The following is a 24,166-nucleotide window of genomic DNA, read 5'->3' as shown; positions in this document are numbered from 1 at the left end:
AATGAATTAGTAGAAATAGCAATTTTTATCTGAAGGTCATTTATTTGATTGTTATTAAAAATGGGATCTAAGAAAAACTTTTTGTCAGCTGAAGGGCAGGACCGGTGAATAGGGGAGATGGAATTCCCCAGGGGTGGTGGGTGGTGGTGTAGTGGGGGGAAAAGGAAAATTTTGACGTTTTCCTTCAGGGAGGCCTTCCTTCCTGGAAAGCTGGACCTCCCAGTGCTTACCTCCAGAGAAATGCCTTTCCCGTCCCAATTAGCCGTGTCCAGCTCGAAGGCAGCAAGACCTTCATCGTCAGTCGTTAGGGTCTGCTTCATGGTTCCTTTTTCGCCACGAATCATCAGAAACACTGTATGACGCTTGAGGGGGGAGTCATCATGGCCCCTAACTCTTATCTGAGGGGTGAAGGTCATTAGGGCATTAGAGTCAGGTTTAGTGTAAGTTTGAAACTGTAAGAATACATTTCAGGAAAGAGTCCAGAGAAAGGTAAATGTGGAAAGTAGGGGTTGGAAAGTAGGATCTATGAGGAATTGAAAAACACACAGAAGTAGCTTGGCAGGGAGCAGAAGTAGATTTGCCACATGGGTTATGAAGCGTCAGGGCCCTTCATTTGCATACACCCCTGCCAAGCCTCTGTACATTTTTTTTGCTTTCATTTTCCTACAGAGAGACCCCTTCCACTCCTAAATTGTATAATCCTTAGGCTTTAAGAAAGTCTGGATCTACTCTTGGTCTAGAGAAAAGATGACTAAGGAATAAATGGATCTAAATATGTACAACATTCTTGTGTTCAGCAGTTGTTTGGGAAGTGAAGAAAGCTAAGCTGGAGAGAGGGGTAGATTGCTAGGAATCAGCAAGAAAACACTACCAATTTTTAAATCTCTAAAAACAATGCTTCAGGAGCTATGAATGGCTCTCTGTCACAGGAAGCTTGATATTAACCTTGCCTAGATGCAGAAGCTCAGACTAGATGATCTCTCCAGATAACTTGCAGCTCTAAAATTCAAAGATTTAAACATGAGAATGTGAACCCCTGGCATGAGGAAGGGCACTGAAGTCACATTAATATTCAAGGCACGTGTCATACGAGATTAAGGACACACAGTGCAAGGAGTTAAGCACATACTCTGAGGCAGGCTGCCTGGCTTTGATCATAGTTAACACTTACGAGCTTATGACCTTGGGAAAATCATTTAACCTCTCTGTGCCTCAGCCTCCTTATTTGTAAAGTGGGGCCAATAACAGTGCCTAACTCAGGATTGTTGTAAAGATTAAACAAGTGAATACACATAAAGTACTTCGAACAATGCTAAGTTAGCTATTATCATATGTGTACCGGAAGGAGGTGACAGTGGATGGTTAAGCATTTTTTTGTCTGTGCAGAGACAAGTTTTAACATACCTTTCCACTGAAGGGGAAATTAGGGTAATAATAATAATTGGTGTCTTCAAAGGTCATTGAGCCCCTTCATGAAGAAACGTCGATATACCGAGTGGTATTGGCCTCCACTCCTGCAGAGGGAAACCAGATGTATGATGATCTAAAAACCTGATATCCTCACCTTCATGTTTAACATAAAATCCCTGAAAGGATGGTGCCACTGGAAGTAGGAAGCTGAATATATTTCTGGCCAAAGATCCAAACCAACTCCTCCTCCTCAAACTTTTCAGGGAGTGGATGGCAGAGGGAATCTGGCATTTCCCTTTGACTGTGAACTAGGAACAGAGTCCCTTCCAAACAGCGATGAGGGTGGGTCTTGACTCCTCTGAGTAGGTCTGGCTCTGGGACAGCTCTTTTCCCTTCTCTTTTCTTAATGAACCAAGGAGCATCTCACTTACCTGTCCCTTCTTCCACCATAGTAGCCACGATACTGATGTCCCATCCGTAAGAATGATCAGTGAAGTTGAAGGTAGACATGGCCACAGAAGCTGAGAGGCATCCTGCTTTGTCAGTCTAATGACACAATCAGAGAGAGAGAGAGGGAGAGAGAGGATGAATAACCTAATCTTTACTTCCATTTCATGATGTCCTGTAGAAGAAAATAAGTTCTCATCTCTATACTTTCATTTCTCCAATTTTAAGATAGAAACCCCATCCCATAACATGAAGTATATACCCACACATATATAATTATAAAGCAACTTGGAAGTTCCAAGATATGAGGAGAAAAGAACCCACTTCAGGACAGGAAAATTTTATCTCCCAAGGGTTTAGGTTAATTTCTTGATTCCAAGGCAGATTCTAAAAGGCTTTATCTTTCGTGGGGATAAAAAAGACTGCCTTGTTCTTTGGAACTGGGATAATAACCATGTGAAATGCTTTCTACTTTGGGTTTTTGTTTGTTTGTTTGTTTTTAACCACTTTTCTATATTGGTGCTTACTTACTCTTTAGGACATAGGAACTAAGGTTCCTTTTCCACATCCCATTTACTCACCTTTCCAGAGATATTCTTGCATCTGTCAGACAGGAATTCCCCTTCTGACCTTGGAGACCAGTAAATATATGCCTTTTGACACACTGATACATGCACTATCCCAGGCACGGGCTTTCCATAGGTGTACCTAACCCAGAAAAGCATGAGAGTCAGAGTTGGGTAATTCTACTTACGATCCAACCCTCCTCCTCCAAACACCACTTTTCCTTCTCTCTCACATTCCCACCTCTGGAAGTACTCTGACAGTCCTAGCCTTCTCCAGCTCTCATTCACATCCCTGCTTTGCTCAAAGCCTTAGAGTATTGCCATTTCACAATAAATACCATCCAAAGGACAACAACAGTGTCTTTCTTTTTCCTTACTCCTATTTCCCCATGGGATTCAATATTGTGCTCTGTACAAAGGAGACACTAAATCAATAATGCTGGCTGAGACAGCAGTGGAAAGTAAGGACAGAAGCACAATTAGAACATGTGTTCTTGCAGAACTCTTGACTCTGGACTACATAAAGCATCCCAAGGATTAGCTGCTACCTCCACAATCCCTCTTTCCATAACACTCCCTCACAACATCTCTCAATATAGCTTTAATCCTCACTGGATCCAGAGCTTTATTCTTACCTACAGCAAATTTTCACCAAAAAAGAATCGTCGACCATTGATAACTGTTTGGGTTCCACCACTTCCAACTTAAACTTAGGCAGCACTGGAGAGAGATGGAAAACGAAGAGGAAGAAGGTTTTACCATACAGGTAGTGGTCAAAAAGAGGTAGTTTAAAGTAGAGGGGTATAAAGCAGTGATAATTAATTAGCTAATTAAATTAACAGGGCATTATTAAGGTAAAATGCTCCTGAAGTTATCAGCCGGTTTAGCACTAAAAGGAATAAATAATCCCTCTGGGTTTTTTTTTGTTGTTGTTTTTAGATAAGAAGTGGATTTATTTAGAGAGAAACACACTCCACAGATAGAGTGTGGGCCATTTCAGAAGGCGAGAGGCCCAAGAATATGGGGCAGTTAGTTTTTATGAGCTGGGTAATTTCAAAGGCTAATGAGCGGGAGGATTATTCCAACTATTTTGGGGACGGGGCAGAGATTTCCAGTAATTGGGCCACTGTCCACTTTTTGATCTTTGATGGTCGGCCTGGGAACTGTCATGGCTCTGGTGGGTGTGCCACTTAGCTGATGCTAATGTGTTACAATGAGCGTATAATGAGGCTCAAGGTCCACTGGAAGTCAAATCTTCCACCATCTTGGACCTAGTTCCTAACAGATTTTACTTGACCTTTGCTGATTTTGACACAAGATTATGTCCAACACTTTGACCTACTAATTCTCCCACCTACCATATTCTTCCACACTGAAGGTGCCAAAGGTCTTGCCCTCTGCCACAGCCACACTGTAGGTGCCCAGCGTCGCCTCTGGTGCCAGTTGGAAGGACAGGTCTACAATGCCTTCCCTGGGCACCACGTTCAGCCACTGTGCAATCCTATTGTCGTTTGGATCCTGTGTCCATTAAAAAGAAATCCCATGACGTGCCTGCCTCTTTGATTCCCACCCTGCACTGCAGAAAGCAGGTAAAGAAGCAAAAAGAACCTAAAGAATCCCACCCATCGCTCGTGACCCCCATGGTCTGTGTCCAGGAAGAAAAGGGCCCTTGTGGATACAAACAATCAGACTGAGTCCTTTAAAATGTTATCATGTTTCAGAAAGTGGGCTTTAGGATGCCCTTTACAAAGAGTGATTATTCTTGGTCCCTTAAGTGGGGCAATGCTGAGGGGACTGATTGTAAGATACCTGAATGATAGGTAATTTGACAGAAAAATGGAGGAGAAGCTGTGAGGAATTTCGCCTTCTTAATACTTCTCACAGGTATTCTTGTCATGTTCAATGGTTGAGTGTCTGTGATAATAGCCAACCCAAAGACTAAGAGTACAGAACAAACCCTCGTTGGATTGATACAGTACAGAGAAGGTACAGGCATCAGAGTAGGAAGGTTCATCACTATAGAGGTTGGTGTCCTTATTTACAGAGGTTTAACACTGAGAGGGGCAGGGTGGGCAGAGGCAAGAGAACAGGCACAGCTTAGGCGGGATTGCAGGTACTTTGTGCTGGTGCAGAGTCTCAGGCTCTGGGCCAAGATCCCAGAGTCGTTGCTGACTTCAAGCTTTAGCACCAACCACCTTCTCCACAACTGACAGAAAAGAAAAAGAAACTTCTACTTACTTGCAGTTCCACAATGGAGTACTGAAAAGGAAAACCAGATAATATGGGTTAAAGAAGAACCATCAATAAGGGTAGGCTTGCTGAAAGCAAAAAGTTCACGAAGGCCTCTCTCTTCCTCTGTTGCCCACTCCTTCCTTTCTAAATGTCTCTTTTGTGCCCTGGTAAGAGTAACAGTGGGGCAAAGGCTTACTGGCTGCCGGAGGAGAGAGAAGAGCTTTCCTAAAGGGATTGCCAGTCTCCAAAAAATTTGAAGAAATGGAACTTCAGACCCTCAGCATCCGTCAGTGCTCTGTGACTGAGCTCTTTGCCCTAAGAGAAAATATTAGTATCTGGGGGCTCCACCGTGTTTAAACCTCTTCTTGGTAGCTGACGTTCTCCTGGCCTCCTCTTCCACTTTCTGAATGCCAGTGGGCAGGAACCTTTCAAGCATTGCAAAATAACTTCTTAAAAAAAAAAAATGTTTAAAAGAGCTCCATCAAAGGGTCATGTACCATTTCCTCAAGCAAATGGATATTAAAACCACTAAGTTTAATTGGAGAATGAGTCATTGTGCTAGTTGTCAAAGTGTCACACCAAAATTACTTGCTAATTTCAAAAAAGGACACACCTTATCATTGGAGAAATTAGGCTGTCATCACCTTAACTAAGTAATCAAACTCACCATCACTAATAATGGGACAACCTGACATTATGTGCCTCCAGAGATGTATTTGAGGTTCACAGCATTACCTATTTTTCTTTCACCAAATATTTTTTACCGAAAGTTTAGCTTAAACCTAATTAAGACTTCAGAGCTACTTCCAGAAGATAAAGGAACAAGTTATATTACACAGTAAGGAAATAATCAGGCAAATCAAGAATATCAAATATTCCATAAGACAACTAGGCTTCCTCAAAAGTCAATATCATATTCCAGAATGCGGACATTCTATAAGTCATCTAGCCTGATCTCTCTCTCACCCTCTCTCTCTCAAAAAAAAAAAAAAATCAATCTAATAAGAAAATAAGGGGGATTTGTTTAGATTAAGAGAAATTTTTGAAATGTAACAATCAAATGTAATGCATGAATTTGATCAGATCATAGTTTGGAAAAAAAAACTCAGTTATTTGGAAAAATTAGAACTGAACATTAAATGATATTAAATAATTATTGTTAATTTTCTAAGGTGTTATAATAATATGATGATTATTTAAGATACACTTTTAAAAGATGCAGGCACCTAAATAAATAAAGCAAATATTAACAGATATAAAGGGAGGAATTGACAGTAACACAATAATAGTAGGGGACTTTAACACCCCATGTACATCAATGGACAGGTCATCCGGAAAGAAACTCAGTAGGGAAACAGTGGCTTTAAATGACTTATTAGACCAAATGAACATATATATGTTCATATATATATGAACATATAGAGAGATATATTTATATATATATAATATAATATAGAACATTCTATCCAAAAGCAGCCAAATGCACATTCTTTTCAAGTGTACATTGAACATTATAGCATGATAGACACATGACAGGCCACAAAAAGAATCTCAATAAATTTAAGAAAACTGAAATCATATCAAGTATCTTTTTCAACCATGACACTATGAGACTAAAAATCAACTACAAGATAAAAACAGCAAAAAACATAAACCCATGGAGGTTAACCAACATGTTATTAGACAACCAATGGATCACTGAAAAAAATCAAAAAATAAAATACTTGGAGACAACAAAAACAAAAACACAATGATACAAAATCTATGGGATGCAGCAAAAGCAATTCTAAGAGGGAAGTTTATAGTAATACAAGCCTACCTCAGGAAATAAGAAAAATCTCAAAAAACCCCCACAACCTAACCTTATATCTAAAGGAACTAGAAAAGAAGAACAAACAGAACCCAAAGTTAGTGGAAGGAAATTATAAAGATCAGAGCAGAAATAAATGAAATAGAGGCAAAAAAAAAAAAAGAAAAGAAAAGATCAATGAAACTAAGAGCTGATTCCTCAAAAAAGATAAACAAATTGATAAGCCTTTAGCCAGACTCATCAAGAAAAAAAAGAGAGGGCCCAAATTAATAAAACCAAAAATGAAAAAGGAGAAGTGACAATCAACACCTCAGAAATACAAAGGTTTGTAAGAGATTACCATGAATAATCACCCATCAATAAAATGGACAACCTAGAAGAAATGGACAAATTTCTAGAAATGTACAATCTCCCAAGACTAAACTGGAAGAAACAGAAAATATGAACAGACCAATTATCATTAATAAAATTGAATCAGTAATTTTTTAAAAACTCCCAACACACAGAAGTTCAGGACCAGATGGCTTCATAGATGACTTCTATCAAACGTTTAGAGAAGAGTTCTCAAACTATTCCAAAAAATTGCAGAGGAAGGAATGCTTTACAACTTATTCTATGAGGTCAGCAGCACCCTGATAGCAAAACCAGACAAAGATATCACAAAAAAAGAAAATTAAAGGCCAATATCACTGATGAACATGGATGCAAAAAGCTTCAATAAAATGTTAGCAAACCAAATCCAACAGTACATTAAAAGGATCATACAACATGATCAAGTGGAATTTATCTTAAGGATGCAAGGGTGGTTCAATACCCACAAATCAATCAATGTGAAACACCAAACAAATTGAAGAATAAAAATCATGTGACCATCTCAACAGATACATAAAAAGCTTTTGACAAGATTAAACATCCATTTATAATTTAAAAAAAAAACTCTCAACAAAGTGGGTATACAGGGAACATACCTCAACATAATAAAGGCCATATATGACAAGCCCACAGCTAACATCATACTCAACAGTGAAAAGCTGAAAGCACTTCCTCTAAGATCAGGAGCAAGACATTGATTCCCAAAGAAGTAAAACTGTCATTGTTTATAGACAGCCTGATACTATACATAGAAAATCCTAAAGATGCCACCAAAAAAATAACTAAAACTCACCAATAAATTTGGTGAGGTTACAGATACAAAATTAATATACAGAAATCTGTTTCATTTCTACACATTATCAGAAAGAGAAATTAAGAAAATGATCCCAATTACAATCACATCAAAAAGAATAAAATACCTAGGAGTAAATCTGAGGAAGTAAAAGACCAGTACTCAGAAAACTATAAGACACTGATGAAAGAAATTGAAGATGATACAAACAATGGAAAGATATAACATGTTCATGGATTGGAAGAATTAATATTGTTAAAATGACCATACTACCCAAGGCAATCTACAGACTCAATGCAATCCCTATCAAAATACCAATGGCATTTTTCACAGAACTAGAATAAATAATTCTAAACTTTGTATGGAAACACAATAGAGGCCAAATAGCCAAAACAATCTTGAGAAAGAAGAACAAAGCTGCAGTCATCATGCTCCCTGATTTCAAACTATACTACAAACCTATAGTAATCAAAATGGTATGGTACTGGCACAAAACCAGATACATAGATCAATGGAATAGAATAGAGAGCCCAGAAATGAGCCCACACATATATGGGCAATTAATCTACAACAAAGGAGGTAAGAATATATAATGGGGAAAAGACATCCTCTTCAAGAAATGGCGCTGGGAAAGCTGGACAGCTACATGCAAAAGAATCAAAGTGGTCTACTCTCTCACACCATACACAAAAATAAATTCAAAATGGATTAAAGACTTAAATGTTAAACCTGAAACCATAAAAATTTTACAAGAAAACATAGGCAGTAAACTCTTTGACATTGGTCTTAGTAATTATTTTTTGGATATGTCTCCTCAGGTAGGGGAAGAAAAAGCAAAAAATGTTTAATGGCACTACATCAAACTAAAAAGCTTTTTCACAGTGAAGGAAACTATCAACAAAATGAAAAGGCTGCCTACTGAATGGGAGAAGATATTTACAAATGATATATCTGATAAAGGGATAATATCCAAAATATACAAAGATTTCATACAACTCAACATCAAAAAAAGCAACCTAATAAAAAAGAAAAAAGGGCAGGACTTCCCTGGTGGCGCAGTGGTTAAGAATCCACCTGCCAATGCAGGGGACACGGATTCAAGCCCTGGTCTGGGAAGATCCAACATGCCACAGATCAACTAAGCCCATGTGCCACAACTACTGAACCTGTGCTCTAGAGCCCGCGAGCCACAACTACTGAGTCCACGCACTGCAACTACTGAAGCCTGCATGCCTAGAGCCCGTGCTCCACAACAAGAGAAGCCACCGCAATGAGAAGCCCATGCAGTGCAACAAAGAGTAGCCCGTTCGCCACAACTAGAGAAAGCCCACGCAGCAATGAAGACCCAATGCAACCAAAAAATTTTAAAAAGAAGATGTAATATATATATATATATATATATATATATATATATATATATATATAATGGAATATTACTCAGCCATAAAAAAAAATGAAATCTTGCCATTTGCAACAACATGGATGGACCTAGAGGGCATTATACTAAGTGAAATAAGCCAGACAGAGAAAGACAAATACTGTATGATGTCACTTAGATGTGGGATCTAAAAAACAAAACAAATGAACAAGCATAACAAAACAGAAACAGAGTCATAGATACAGAGAACAAACTGGTGGTTGTCAGAGGGGTGTGGGGTGCAGAAAGGAAAGAAATAGTTGAGGGTGATTAAGAGGTGCAAATTTCCAGCTGCAAAATAAATGAGTCATGGGTATGAAATGCACAGTGTGGGGAGTATAGTCCAAATCTATGTAATATTTTTGTAGGATGACAGATGACAACTGGACTTATGGAGATCAGTTTGAAATGTTTAGCAATATCAAATCATTATGTGATGTAACAGGTACTAACATAGTGTTGTAGGTCAATTATACTTAAAAAATAAACAAACTCATAGAAAAAGATCAGATTTGGGAATTCCCTGCGGTACATGATTAGGACTTGGCGCTTTCACTGCCGAAGGCCCAGGTTCAATCCTTGGTCAGGGAACTAAGATCCTGCAAGCCATGAGGCCTGGCAAAGAAAAAGATCAGATTTTTTGCTACCAAGTCAGGGGATGGGGGGATGGGGAATTGGATGAAGACGGTCAAAAGGTACAAACTCCCGGGCTTCCCTGGTGGCGCAGTGGTTGAGAGTCCGCCTGCCGATGCAGGGGACACGGGTTTGTGTCCCGGTCCAGGACTATCCCACATGCCGCGGAGCGGCTGGGCCTGTGAGCCATGGCCGCTGAGCCTGCACGTCTGGAGCCTGTGCCCCGCAACGGGAGAGGCCACAACAGTGAGAGGCCCGTGTACCACACACAAAAAAAAAGGTACAAACTTCCAGTTACAGGAGACATAAGTACTAGGGGTATAATATATAATCTGATAAATATAATTCACACTGCTGCATGTTATATATAGAAGTTGCTAAGAGATTAAATCCTAAGAGTTCTCATCACAAGGAAAATTTTTTTCTACTTCCTTAATTTTGTATCTATATGAGATGATAGATGTTCACTAACCTTATTGTGATACAGTACTGTATCATACAGTACTGTATGCCAATTATATCTCAATAAAACTGGAAAGTAAAAAACAGTTATCTCAGGTAATAGCTCTCTTTCTGGCCCAATCCCACACATACACACACCCCCACCCCCATTTACATTCTTTTAGGCATTTAAGAAAGAAGTAAAAGTTTCTCCTGACTCTCTGGGACCTTGATTGCCTTCAGCTCAAAATAATCCACATGCCAAAGTGGCACATTTAGGGTGGCAGTTAAGGGGTGGGGAGAATATTCTGCCCTCCTTCCTTAAGGGAAGAATAGGACATGTACAAACCGGGCTCTTTATACAATAAGGAGGCAAGTATCACTGAAATTACTGTGGACTGCTATAAATTCTACAAAAAAACACAACAAACAAAAGAAACCAGTTCCTCAGATAGCAAAGTACTTTTCTCACACAGGGAGTCAAGAAGCAGATTTGGACACCAGTCAGGCAGAAGCAGTCTCTGGAAGGAAACAAGTGTTCAACTAGGAAGATAGCATTTGCACTGGAAGCTGCCTGAGGTTTCTGAATAAATGGGTGTAGCAACCAAGTTAGATAGAATCAGTTAGTATCATGTATGCTTCAGTTGCTTGAGGATAAAATCCTGAACTTTGTAAACTCACAATTTTTGTCACTCTGTTACCGAGTAAAAAAATGTTTAGTTAATTTCAGTGTTTCATTTGGAGTTTCAAATTCAGTGTTTCAAATTTTCAGTATTTCAAGTTGGAACTTGGAGCAGGGGCTGACTAAAGAAATGGTGTGAGGAGGAAGGAGTAATTTGACAACAGAAATAGAGCATAGCTATGGAAATCAGAGCACCCCTCAGCAATTCGGCTCAATTTGAGCATAGGAAAGATAATGTAAGAGGGGTAGCTAATGAGATCAACCTCCAGGGGGCAGTAGAGTCTAAAATAACTGGCTGTGGCTACACTTTAACCCTTGCATACCCTCTTTTCAGCTCTGGAATCAACACTCTGTTTAAGAAGTAAGTACTTAATATTACACCCAACTGATAAAGAATACAGCTGATACGAAGAAGAAACTGAAAAGAATTCTAAATCGGGAAAGAAAGTAGTGGTTGGAGGAGGCTACCAATTAATAATAAGCTTACAGCTTCCCTGTGCACTGGGAAAGGAAACAGCAGTTCTGAAAACATGGAGATGGAAATATAAGTAATGCTTTCTCCAAAATTATCTTTTAAATTTTCATTTGAATACATGGGCTGTAACTGAAGGAAAAAGAAGACAGCCAGGAGTGTCTGAGAGGTCTTTCAAAAGCACTTAGAAATGACACAAGAAAAAAAAAATTGAGAGCAAACCTATCATAAGGCTAATGATTCTAGCGATCAGGTAGTTCAAGGAAAATTTAAGTATTCACCAAATGTTACCACATTTTTACCTTTGGCAACAGAACTTTACCTTAAAAGAATTGTCTGCTCTATAAATTACCTTGCCTCATAGCAAAAAAAAAAAAGATGGTGGGGGTGGATATTCTTATTTCTTCCTTCTGTTAAATACACTCCTGAATTATTTCTTAGTATTTGAACTGCAAAGCCACTAGGTGTCACTCCTGGAAGGAAAGTCTTGAAGTTTGCAAGAAACTCTTTTAAAAACAGCAGCAAATGGAACCATCTCTCAGGAATGTTAACCTAATTGATGTTCTCAGCTATCAAACATGTCAGCTAGATGCCTCTGCATGTTTTCAGGCAGACAAGGGCGGGGATGATTTGGATGTGTGCCCGGAGTCTAGAACTCCAGTTCCCACAAGCGTTCTGCACCTAGAGGGCCTCCCCACCCCGGAAAGAATCTCTTCTCTTCTCTCTTCTCTCTCAGTCAGCCCTACCCCTTTCCCTTTCCCTGTCCCTCTTCCCAACTAAATTCTCACCTGGTCATTCACTGGAACAAAGTTGCTGGTGAGGGTGACGATGCGAAAATGCACTAGAAGGAAACAGGCATCATTAGCAAAGGAGATTCTTTTCCCCTCTCAGAATCTTTCTTTCTTCTACCCTTTCTGCTTCCTCACACATACTTCTTAGTCAGCAAAATCCCATCAGGTTTTACTTTTGTAATAAAACCTAGTCTGACAGAGAGCTCACACCCCAAACGGTTTTTCTTCCTGGCTCCTGACTGTGAAACCTCAGAATGGAATCCCCTTCTAAGGCAGAAGGAACAAATACGAATCACAGGGCTCCGGCCAAATGCCCTTGATGATGCTCTCTGATTTGTACACAAGCAGCTTGCTGTGAGAACCAAGGATCCAGTTACACCTGCCAAATTCCATTCCAAGAGAAATGTGTATTTTGTTTTATTTTATTTATTGACTTATTTGTGGTTTTGGCTGCACCACTCGGCTTGTGGAATCTTAGTCCCCCGACCAGAGATCAAACCCAGGCCCACAGCAGTGAAAGCACCGGGTCCTAATCACTGGACCACCGGGGGACTTCCCTGTATTTTGTTTTAGATACACACACACAGTAGCAACTCCACCAACTAGTCTTTTGCGTTTGTAGTACTGCATGTATTCAACACCCATAACCCTTCATCCCTCCAGACCCCCCTCTCTTCCTTGGTCCACCGGCCTGCCACCAACCCACAAAGCCCCTCTACCGATGGGTGCAGCTGTTCCCAGGCTTTTGTCTCATCCCATCTGTGTGCCTCTTACCTTGCTGCCCTGGGTTATAGACAGGTTTGTCCGTTTGTATAAAGATGCCATTCTGCTGCCTCTGAATTAGAACCCTTTTCTTCTCCTCAAAGTTGATTTTATTTCCAGTTCCTCTCACCCGGACCGTGGCTACTTCTTCTGTGCCACCAGAAGGAAGTGGTACCTAGCCAAGACAAGGGAGCTCTGGGAAGGAGTAGGAGACTGGGGGAACAGAATCAACCCGTCTCAACCCAAGAGGGAGAATCAAAGGAAAGAAATGAGTTAGATAGGGGTAGCAAGGGTAGAGCCATTAAAAAGTTGCCAGAGGATAATATCAGAAGTTATGTCCAGGAATTGAAGTTTAGGAGAGATAGGTTTAAAGGCCATGGCAAGAGTAAAATTACAGAAAACATACTTAAAGAGAAATTATAGTGAATACCCAGGAAGGAGAATAGGAAAGTTGAGGACTACAGTTGGGCTAAGCCTGTACTTACTGAAAAGGACTTGCAATGCAAGAGCTTCGTCTCCGATCCAGAATGTGTTAGCAATGTGTGGGTCTTGCCCTTGGTCTCCAGACTGATAGTAAATTTTACATCATCGTACCCAGGGCTCAGATCCAAACAAACCTTCTGAGTAGAAGGGAACTTAAGAAGAGCTGGTAATGTCACCAGGTAGTTTCTGTTGAAGAAGCAAAAGGATTTCAGGGCAGTAATGATACATCTATTTAATACAAAATTAATCCCTCTCCTGAGCACTCAGCATAAAGCAATGAATTAAACAGACCAAGCCCCTGTCTTTATGAGCCTTATTTTCTATAAGGGAGAAGCAGAAAAGTAACAAATAACTCAGTTTACAGCCTTAAACCTCCCACCAGTAGACCATCATTGAGAACCTGGACCTAGGGTACCACGGAGGAAATTAGTTCTCTTACAGAGAACAGGGTACTAGGAGGCTACTATATTTTAATATCATTTTTTTTTTAAGTTTCTTCCTGTCATCTTACCTTTTCTCTCTGGGTAAAGGAAAAGTGAAACCAGAGAAAGGAAAAGATGAGAAGGAAATTAAAATAAACCAGAGGTTATCTCCTGTTCCCCATAGTTATATTTGAGAAGGATAGACAAAGAAGCCGCCTGCCCTAAATCAACGCTGACACCAGTCACTTACAGGGGGCGTCTTTCTGCCATGGCTGGCAATAAGGCCAATATTCCTAAAAGGAGTTGAGCCCACATCTTTGCGGGTGGGACAGATTCCCCAGGACCAGGAACCAGAGGTCTGCTCACCCACTGTGGCATATATATGGAGCTATGGCTGATGCCGCAGCCAATCACCTTTTGGGGCCTCAGGCAGAGGTGGTATACCAGGGTAGGGCTTCTATTCACTTCCTCAAATTTATTTCTCCCTGAAACATTCACACTGGCTCAGCCAGTCTATAAAACCTGTTTGGGGGGAAAAAAACCATGCTGAGTATTCATAGCGGTAAAACTCTAAGAACAAGTTTTAGATCCTTCCCTTTTTTCTGGCTTTATTCCAAATTCCCATCCCCATTGGATCTTTTTTTCTCTTTTTATTATTCTATTAAGACTTATTTGGGGGACTTCGCTGGTGGTACAGTGATTAGGAGTCCGCCTGCCAATGCGGGGGACATGGGTTCGAGCCCTGGTCTGGGACGATCCCACATGCCACGGAGCAACTGGGCCCGTGAGCCACAACTACTGAGCCTGCGCGTCTGGAGCCTGTGCTCCGCAACGAGAGGCCGCGACAGTGAGAGGCCCACGCACCGCGATGAAGAGTGGCCCCCGCTCGCCGCAACTAGAGAAAGCCCTCGCACAGAAACGAAGACCCAACACAGCCAAAAACAAATAAATTTTTTAAAAAAACAAAAAACTCACTCACTTAAAAAAAAAAAAGACATATTTGGGAGCACAGGAATGGGAGCAGTATCAATACAAAAGTATACATTTATCTAACTGGGAATTTTTTAAATTAATAATAAGTATTATTGTGACTGTATGGAAATAGGAACATATAAACTTATAGAAGAAATACAAAGTGGACAATCTTTAAGGGCAGTTTCACAATACACATCAAAAGCCTTTCAGATTTGCATATTCTCTGACTCCTATTCTGGGAATGTATTTTTATGGGGAATGACAGCAGGCACGTACACAGAAAATGTGTCCACTCTGAGTTTCTTCCCATTGTTCTTTATAATGGCAATTCCTGAAAGCCACCTAAAGTACAAATTAGTGAGGATACTTTCTAGGACCAATGACCAACCCAAATCAAGCCAACTTAAACAAAAAAGAGTTTTGAATAACTGGAGAGGATCAGACATAAAGAAAGAACTGAACCAGAGAAACTCTGAAAACTTTATGACCTGGAATTAGAGACTTGATCCTGCCAGGACTCATTTTCCCCCCCAATCTTTCTGTCTTATTTGTTCATCTCCTGCCGCACATAGGATTTCCTTCAAGTGGTGGGAAAGATGGCAGCTGTGAGTCCTCAATCCAGAATCTCCAGCTCTAGGATCCCAGTAGATAAAAATTTTCATCTAAGTTATAGAAATTTCTGAAGATTTTGTTCCTCCTTTCACATGCTCACTTCTGAATCAATCATTGTAGCCAGGCTACTATGACTGGGAGTTCCTGGGTCATTCTGAGGCCTGAGTGATAGGCTACTGTGATTGATAGCCCCATAGAGCCACATGGAATTGGGGAGGAAAAATTCTCTAAAGAAAGAAGTGTTGTGGACTTCCCAGGTGGTCTGGTGGGTAAGACTCCACGCTCCCATGGCAGGGGGCCCGGGTTCAATCCCTGGTCGGGGAACTAGATCCCACATGCATGCCACAACTAAGAGTTCGAATGCTTCAACTAAAAGATCCTGTGTGCCACAACTAAGACCCGGTGCAGCCGGAAGGAAGGAAGGAAGGAGGGAGAGAGGCAGGGAGGGAGGGAGGGAGAAAGGAAGGGAGGAAGGAAGAAAATCACAGTTTAAAAAAAAGGAAACGGGGCTTCCCTGATGGCGCAGTGGTTGAGAGTCCGCCTGCCGATGCAGGGGACAGGGGTTCGTGCCCCGGTCCGGGAGGATCCCACATGCCGCGGAGCGGCTGGGCCCGTGAGCCATGGCCGCTGAGCCTGCGCGTCCGGAGCCTGTGCTCCGCAACGGGAGAGGCCACAACAGTGAGAGGCTCGCGTACCGCAAAAAAAAAAAAAAAAAAAAAAAGAAACTAAGGCTCAGAGATGTTTAATAAGAGCTAATGAGAGTCAGAGCCAAGGGTTGATTATGTGAATAAAAGTTGAATTAAACAATAAAAAATTAAAAAAATAAATAAATAAAGGAAGAAAGAAGTGAGTTGGGGTAAAGATGCTGGGAAAATAAAACATTAAGTCTATTACAATGCCCCATAATATGAGCTTGGTTGAATAAACTGCCGTATTAATACAAAGCAATTCTATTCAGGCATTTAAAGTAATGTTTTCAGGACAAAAGGAATTGTTTGCAATACTAACTGAAGGGGTGGGGGGAGGAAATATGATACGAAACAATTTTTAGGAATTTCCACTTCCTTTATAGATGTAAAAAACTGGAGAGAGCATTGCTCTCTCCCTGGCAGTGAGGAAAAGCCAGACAAACTGCAAAATCACAACTTTTCTTGAACCAAAAAGTTGAATCTGAGAGCTGAGTCAAGGCTGCAGCTCAACTAAGTAGCCTGAAATCTAAGGAGACACAGTTCCTCCAGAGCAGAGACTGGATGTGTGGACTGTCTCATCTGTGCCAGAACATGGGAAGTATTTGGGCCATCATAGAAGCAAATACGAAGAATACAGCTAAAGTTTTAATGAACTACTAAAGGCCTGTGTGGGCTTGAGCAACTACCAACAAAACCTCTGTATGCCACAGAAGCAAGGGAAGTTTGTTGTTACTCACGGGTTCTTTTCCAAGACCTTGACCAGGTGCTCACAAGAAAGACTAGGAGAGGATGACAGACTAAATTAAGCCTCTCTTAGTAGTACAGGCAGAGTGGACAATATTCTCTATCACTGCAGGAAAGGGCCCAGATGCCCATACTCTTCTCTCAAAAGTCTTAAGCTTCTGGGGGGGAGCAGCAAATACTGTTGCCCCCATTGTTGCACAGGTAAAAACCCATTGTTGCCAAGAAAAGGATAGAAGGAAAAAAATTCGACCCTGGGGGAGGGAAAAGAAACAGTCCTCAGTCAAGAGTTCTAGGCCAGTATTTTCAGAGGTCTCCTGAAACTGAAGGAGGGGCAGGAAAATCTTTCCCACACAAGACCTGCCACAGATACACAGCAGAGGCAGGCAGGGAGTAGAGGCAGGAATCCTGAGAAATCTCATTCTCCAATGTCCAGGTATATAAAAACTACCTAAGGCTGAAAAGGAAGAGGACCACAGAGAACCACCCTACCCCTCAGCACTACCCTAGCAAACACCAAGTAACTAGTAGTAGCAGTCTGCCACTGGCAGAGGAGCAAGAACTTGGAGAGAAACTACCTCTGTATACTCCTACAAGGTGTATAAAGAAGGTTGAGAGTTGAGGGTGGAGAACAAACACTGAGAGATCTTTCCAGCATTCCAGACCCCACCCTAAGCCTAAGATACCGAATTTGCAGCTTATGGTGCACTGGAAGTAATCTTGGCAATAGCAAAACCTAACTCCACCTCACCTTTTAACTAGATTGACTCTATCCACCATGCTAAACTGCCTGAGAAGAGGCACAAATAGTGTTTACCTAAATCCCTCCTATTCTACACAAGATGTCTGGCATTCAATCAAAAATTATATAATCTACCAAAAGAAAAATAACAAAGAAGACAACCACCTGTCTTCAAAGTACAAAGCAATTAACAGAACCAGGTTCAGAGATGATCTACATGTTAGTAGTATCAAAGAAGGACTTTAAAATGGCTCGAGCAATCTTATAAAAGATCTAATGAAAAAAGTGGACAACAACCATGAACAGATAGGGAATTTGAGAATAAAGACATAAGTGATAAAGTCAGATAAAAATGCTGAAAATAGGGCTTCCCTGGTGGCGCAGTGGTTGAGAGTCCGCCTGCCGATGCAGGGGACACGGGTTCGTGCCCTGGTCCGGGAAGATCCCACATGCCACGGAGCGGCTGGGCCCGTGAGCCACGGCCGCTGGGCCTGCGCGTCTGGAGACTGTGCTCCGCAACGGGAGAGGCCACAACAGTGAGAGGTCCACGTATCGCAAAAAAAAAAAAAAAAAAAAAATGCTGAAAATAAAAACTATGGTATCAGAGATGAGCAGCTCCTCCTAAAGGCGCATTACTAAACCTGACACAGCTAAGGAAATAATAAACCAATATCTACCTTGAAGATAGGTCATTAGGATTACCTAAACTGAAACATCAAGAGAAAAGAGGAGAAAGAAATAGAACAGAGTATCCAAGAGCTGTGGGACAATATCAAATGGTTTAATGTACAAGTTATTAGAATCCTAGAAGAGAGAAAGAACAAGCAGAAGAAATGTCTGAAGAGATAACACATGAGAGTTTTCCAAAAGTAATGCAAAACATCAAACAATAGATCCAGGAATCACAGAGAAGTCCAAGCAGGATAAATGCTAAAATAAAACACACCTAATCCATCATGTTCAAACTTCTCTAAACCAGAGATAAATAGGGAGTCTTGGAGGTGGCCAGAGAATAAAAGACACATTATATATTTATATATATATATATATATATATATATATATATATATATATATAAAGAATTACAGTAAACTCCTCATGAAAAATAATATTATCCAGAAGACAGTGGATTGACATCTTTAAAGTACTAAAAGGAGGGGGAAAAAAATGGAAATCAGCATTCTGTACCCAGCAAAAATATCTTTCAATAATGAAAGGGATAAAGAGTTTTTCAGACAAACAAAAGCTGAGAGAATTTATTGCCAGCAGATCTATGCTACAAGCAATATTAAAGGGAGTTCTTAATTAAGTTAGAAGATAAAAACAGGGGTTGACAAACTATGGCCTGTTGGTCATATCCAGCCTTTCACGGGTTTTGTAAATAAAGTTTTATTGGAGCACAGTAATATTCATTTGTTTACATATTATCAGTGTCTATTTTGTGCTATAGTAGATTTGCGGGATTATTAGAAACTATGTGGTATGCAAAGCCTGCATTATTTACTATCTGATTATCTACAGAAAAAAGTAAATGCCGACCCCTGGAATAACACACCATACAGAAACTGCACAAATAAATGAAGATCTCTGGAAATTATATCAAATAAAATATAAAAGGCATTTAAATCAATTTTCAATCACTCTAAAAGATAAATGACTGCCTAAAGCAAAAATATAATTCATTCTGAGCTGCAATGTAGAGGTAGTGTTTTACATGTCAAAACAAAGGAACTGAAAAATGAAGAAAGAAAGTTTGTAGAACCTGCTTAGCATACTTCCTTTGGCACCTTTTCCTTCTCTCCTCCTACTTTGAATTTTCTGATTCTAAATTTTTCCTCTCTTCTTCCCTTTGTAACATGTTCAGGGCCCACCACTACACATGTCTACTTCTCACAGCTTTTCTAAAATCACAGAAATACACCTTCATTCTCTTCAGCCAAGAATCTTCTTTTACCCTGGCCCTTTGATTTTAGTTTATAAGATTTTTTAACTTTGGGATTCTGCTGAACATTTTCCAACCATGTGGATCTAAAAGAGAAGTGAGAATGGAGACAAGTATGGTTCCAGCTATGCATGTCCAATAATATATTAGCTATGCAATGAAAAAATAGTAATACCTAAGTTAGGGAGGGGTGCTTATTTACATGACATGTATTTAACTTGGATACCTAGGAAGTTAACTTCACTGCTAAGGGAGATTTAAAACATCTATTTACTGCCCCAGCAACCATAAGACACCAATCTTGCAGAAGAAAGATAATTGTACAAAGAATCTGTACAGAGGATGCCATTTATTAGTGTGACCCATGACAAGTTGTTAACCTCTCTGTGCTTTTGTTTATTCATCTATAAAATGAGAACAATAATAGCACCTATATTATAGAGTTGGTATAAAAATCAAATGACTTGCTGAATGGGAAGTGCCTAGCACAGTGTCTGGCACACAGTAAGCTTTCTGCAAATTTTGCTTTAGTATTATTAAAAATTATGATGGAGCACCCTTTTGTAGGGTTAGCAACTTTCAAGCAATTAACATTTTGAAGAGTAAAATAAGGCAAGATCTGTGGACTTGTGACATAACAATGTGAATACACCGAACTCTGTACGCTTAAAAATGGTGAAGAGCATACTTTTTTTTTTTTTTTTTGCGGTACGCGGGCCTCTCACTGTTGTGGCCTCTCCCGTTGCGGAGCACAGGCTTCGGTCGCGCAGGCTCAGCGGCCATGGCTCACGGGCCCAGTGGGATCTTCCTGGACCGGGGCACGAACCCGCATCCCCTGCATCGGCAGGCGGACTCTCAACCACTGCGCCACCAGGGAAGCCCAAGGGTACATTTTATATTATGTGTTTTAATGCAATTAAAAATTAAAATATAATAATTGATAATCAATAAATATCTGGAGGTTGGAAAAAATAGGACAAATTAAATTAGTTCTAGTATTTCTTAAATTAAAAAACTTGCGCGCTTCCCTGGTGGCGCAGTGGTTGAGAATCTGCCTGCCAACGCAGAGGACACGGGTTCGAGCCCTGGTCTGGGAAGGTCCCACATGCCACGGAGCGGCTAGGCCCTTGAGCCACACTACTGAGCCTGCGCGTCTGGAGCTTGTGCTCCACAACAAGAGAGGCCGCGACAGTGAGAGGCCCGCGCACCACGATGAAAAGGCCCCTACTCGCTGCAACTAGAGAAAGCCCTTGCACAGAAACGAAGACCCAACACAGCCAAAAATAAATACATAAAATATAAAAAAAAAAAGAAAAAGAAAATAAACTTGTTAAAAAAAAAAGTCTCATTTAAAAAAAAAAACTTGCAACTTTCATTAAAAAGAAAAAGATTTGTAGAAAGATGTTTACTTCTGTTTGGGGCATTGAGGGTTCCACATGATCAGCAGAAGGCACAGAGTGACACAGCAAAGCAGATGGAAAAAACCTGAAAGACTGCTTCTTCATACATATGCTTTTGTCCATGCCATTCCATTCCCTTTGCCTGAATTGCCTTTTCTTCTCTACTGGGAGAATTTCTCATTGTCCTTCCAGATTCAACTAATACCTCTATGAAGGCATTTCTAATCCACCTCATATACTCCACTGCTCCAGATAGAACTAATTCCTTTCTTCTCTGCCCCAAACTTCAGTACCTAGTGAATTGACCACAGCACTATCTACCTTGTCTTGTCACTTACTTACATGCCTCTTTTCCCCACCTATACTGTCAAACTCTTTTGAGTGAGAATTAAAGCTTATCTGTCTTCCTTCTCCTAGCCTGAGTACTCAGTATAAACATATAAATGAGGAGTAAAGGGCAAAAGTTATTCCTCATCCTATCCATCTCTTCATTACCTTCAAAATAATTCACTTGGCTCCTGATCTCCCAAACCCTTTCAATGGTCCTTCCCTCTTTGGGGCTCTTGTCTGGTATGACTTTATGATTTGTGGCATTATTAACTAATTATTCTTTCTTATAGGTAACTTCACATACTTCATATACTATAGGGAGAAGAGCCCATCTTTTGTCTTAATTGATTTATTAATAAGGGAGACACAGAAAAATGTTTGTTGAAATACATCTTGCTGGGCCCCAGTCCCAGAGTTTTTGATTCATTGGTCTGTAGCTGGGCTTGAGAATTTGCATTTTGAACAAGTTCTCAGGTGATGCTGATGCTGCTGGGCCAGGGACCACACTTTGAGAACTGCGCTGTAATGTTGGCTCTAAGAGTAGTTTAGTCAGAAAGGCTTCCTGGAGTTTAGAGCAAAGCTCTGATAATAAAGGCACAGAATGTCAACCTCTCTTCTGCATTGCTCCTACCAAAGCCCAATAGAAAGAGGCCAAGAGACTCCAGAGGGAGGGGGTTGGGGGAGGGATGGAGGGATGGAGTGGGAGGCTGAGATTAGCAGATGTAAGCTATTATATATAGAATGGATAAACAAGGTCTTACTGTATAGCACAGACAACCATATTCAATATCCTATGATAAACCATAATGGAAAAGAATATTTTTTAAAAAGTATAAATATATATATAGATAGATATCTGAATCACTTTGCTGTACAGCATAAATTAACTCGACATTGCAAATCAACTATACCTCAATAAAAAATTAAAAAATAAAATTTTTTTTAAAAAAGAAAGAGGCCATGAAACTGTCTTCCTTCTCTCTTCATCCTCTGTCTCTTGTAGTTTGGTCCTCCCAGGACTTCTTTAGTTTGGTACTCTGCTACCTGGAATAAAATGAAAATAGTAACCATATGGGATAGAAGAAATAAGATGCCAACATTAATGAGGTCTTTGTGAAATGAATCCAAATGAACTCTCCCTTGATGGGAAAGGAGAATTGCGCAGAAAAATACGAAGGGCTGCCTCTGTGCTTTATTGTCTACAATTTTCTTTAAGATCTATCCATATAAGCAATGATGCATAAGGAAAACAATGAACATTAACTTAAACCTACACCCTGGAGTAGTTAGCATTTGAAGGCCCAGAATGTAAGAGTCACATCTAAATTCATTTGGAAACCTCTCCAGTATGCACAGTCAGACTATATAAGCTGTGAGGGCAGGGACTCTGTTTTGCTAATTATTGTAACTCCCACATTTAATATAGTACCTGGCACCTAGGAACCTTCAGTTAATCAGTCAATACTGGTGGTTATTGATGAGATCATGATTGGATCGTCCATAAATATCCCATCAGATCCTTGTTAGGAATGCACTAGGGAACTCCTATCTACAGTTTAAAATAATCCGTCCATGTTCCCCTCATTCCTACAGCCTCAGCTTGTCCCAGGCATCAGAATGGGACTTGTAAATTTTTGAGGAAAGCATTCCAAAGTTTGGGTCCAGTGAGGCACAGAACCTGGGCAGGAGCCCACTTCCCAGGGTCTGAGGGAAGTTCTGCTCACAAAGACCTCCTCTGACATCCATTTACTTGTGCAAATTCCTTTAATAAAATCTCTTACAAGTTTTTTGTAACACTTTTCTCAGTTGCAATTTTGTATTTGTTGCTGGTTTTTGTTTTTTGCTTTTTTTCCCTGGGACTGCGTGGCTTGTGGGATCCTAGGACAAATACACACAATAGGCACACACACACATGCACATACCGAAGCTTTTTGTTAGGTATGGAACATTTTGTGGTTGCTTCTTGCAGGCCCTGACTGATGTGGACAGAAGGGGAAACCAGTACATCCAATTTACGTTTTATTCTACATTCAATAAGTTCTTAAGTAAATAATCAGTTTTATTACAAATACAATCATAGTCTACAGAAAGTTTATATGAAAATGAATACCAATTTAGAGAAACATGAAATCAGAATTCTGAGATATCCTGAACTATATTTCATCTTCTTTCTATTATTAATAACTACTTCCTTTTAAGTATATGCTTCTATCCTAAACCAACCCTTTCCTTTTCTATCTACCCGTCCCTGAGGTGACCATGAAGGGTTGTATCAGATAGATTTTTAACTGCTGATAGGGCCAGTCGTGACTTTATAAATTTCAAAAAACAAATTATCTAAAAAAAAAATGAAACAATCCCATTTATAACAGCATCTAAAACAATAAAATACATAGCAATAAATTTAACTAAGGAGGTGAAAGATCTGTACACTGAAAACTATAAGACATTAATGAAAGAAATTGAAGAAGACACAAATAAAGGGAAAGATAGCTCAATACATGAATCAGAATTATTAATATTATCAAAATGCCCACACTATCCAAAGCAATCTGTAGATTCAATGTGATCTTTAGCAAAGTTCCAATGGCACTTTTATAGCAATAAAACAAACACTCCTAAAATTCATATGAAACCACAGAAGACCCCAAATAGCCAAAGCAATCTTGAGAAAGAAGAATGAAGCTGGAGGCATCACACTTTCTGATTTTTAAACTACATTACAAAGCTATAGTAAACAAAACAGTATAGTACTAACATAAAAACAGACACATAGACCAATGAAACTGAATTGAGAGCCCAGAAATAAGCCCATGCATATACAGTCAACTAATATTTGGCAAGGGATCCAAGAATACTCACTGGGAAAGATATAGTCTTTTCAAATGGTGTTGGGAAAACTGGATATTCACATGCAAAAGAATGAAATTGGAATACTGTCTTATGACACTCACAAAAATTAAAATTAATTAAAGACTTAAATGTAAGATCTGAAGCCATAG

The 24,166-nt window shown here is 40.0% G+C and overlaps 1 protein-coding gene across 1 annotated transcript in view; it reads right to left on the bottom strand.

Moving 5' to 3' along the window:
• A2ML1 (alpha-2-macroglobulin like 1) overlaps nucleotides 1–14,142 on the bottom strand; it is a 42,538-nt gene extending 28,396 nt beyond the window's left edge. The window contains 11 exon segments of the mRNA XM_049694904.1: nucleotides 231–398; nucleotides 1,405–1,514; nucleotides 1,842–1,956; nucleotides 2,439–2,565; nucleotides 3,059–3,143; nucleotides 3,782–3,941; nucleotides 4,662–4,682; nucleotides 12,064–12,116; nucleotides 12,841–13,003; nucleotides 13,314–13,497; nucleotides 13,984–14,142. Of these exon segments, the coding sequence (XP_049550861.1) occupies nucleotides 231–398; nucleotides 1,405–1,514; nucleotides 1,842–1,956; nucleotides 2,439–2,565; nucleotides 3,059–3,143; nucleotides 3,782–3,941; nucleotides 4,662–4,682; nucleotides 12,064–12,116; nucleotides 12,841–13,003; nucleotides 13,314–13,497; nucleotides 13,984–14,111 (1,314 nt within the window). The 5' untranslated portion in view covers nucleotides 14,112–14,142.
• Nucleotides 14,143–24,166: the final 10,024 nt, after the last annotated feature.

The sequence above is a fragment of the Orcinus orca genome, chromosome 11 (genome assembly GCF_937001465.1).
Source record: "Orcinus orca chromosome 11, mOrcOrc1.1, whole genome shotgun sequence".
Classification (NCBI taxonomy): Eukaryota; Metazoa; Chordata; class Mammalia; order Artiodactyla; family Delphinidae; genus Orcinus; species Orcinus orca.
The sequence above is the reverse complement of the archived record's forward strand: the minus strand, read 5'-3'. Positions and strand labels throughout refer to the sequence as shown.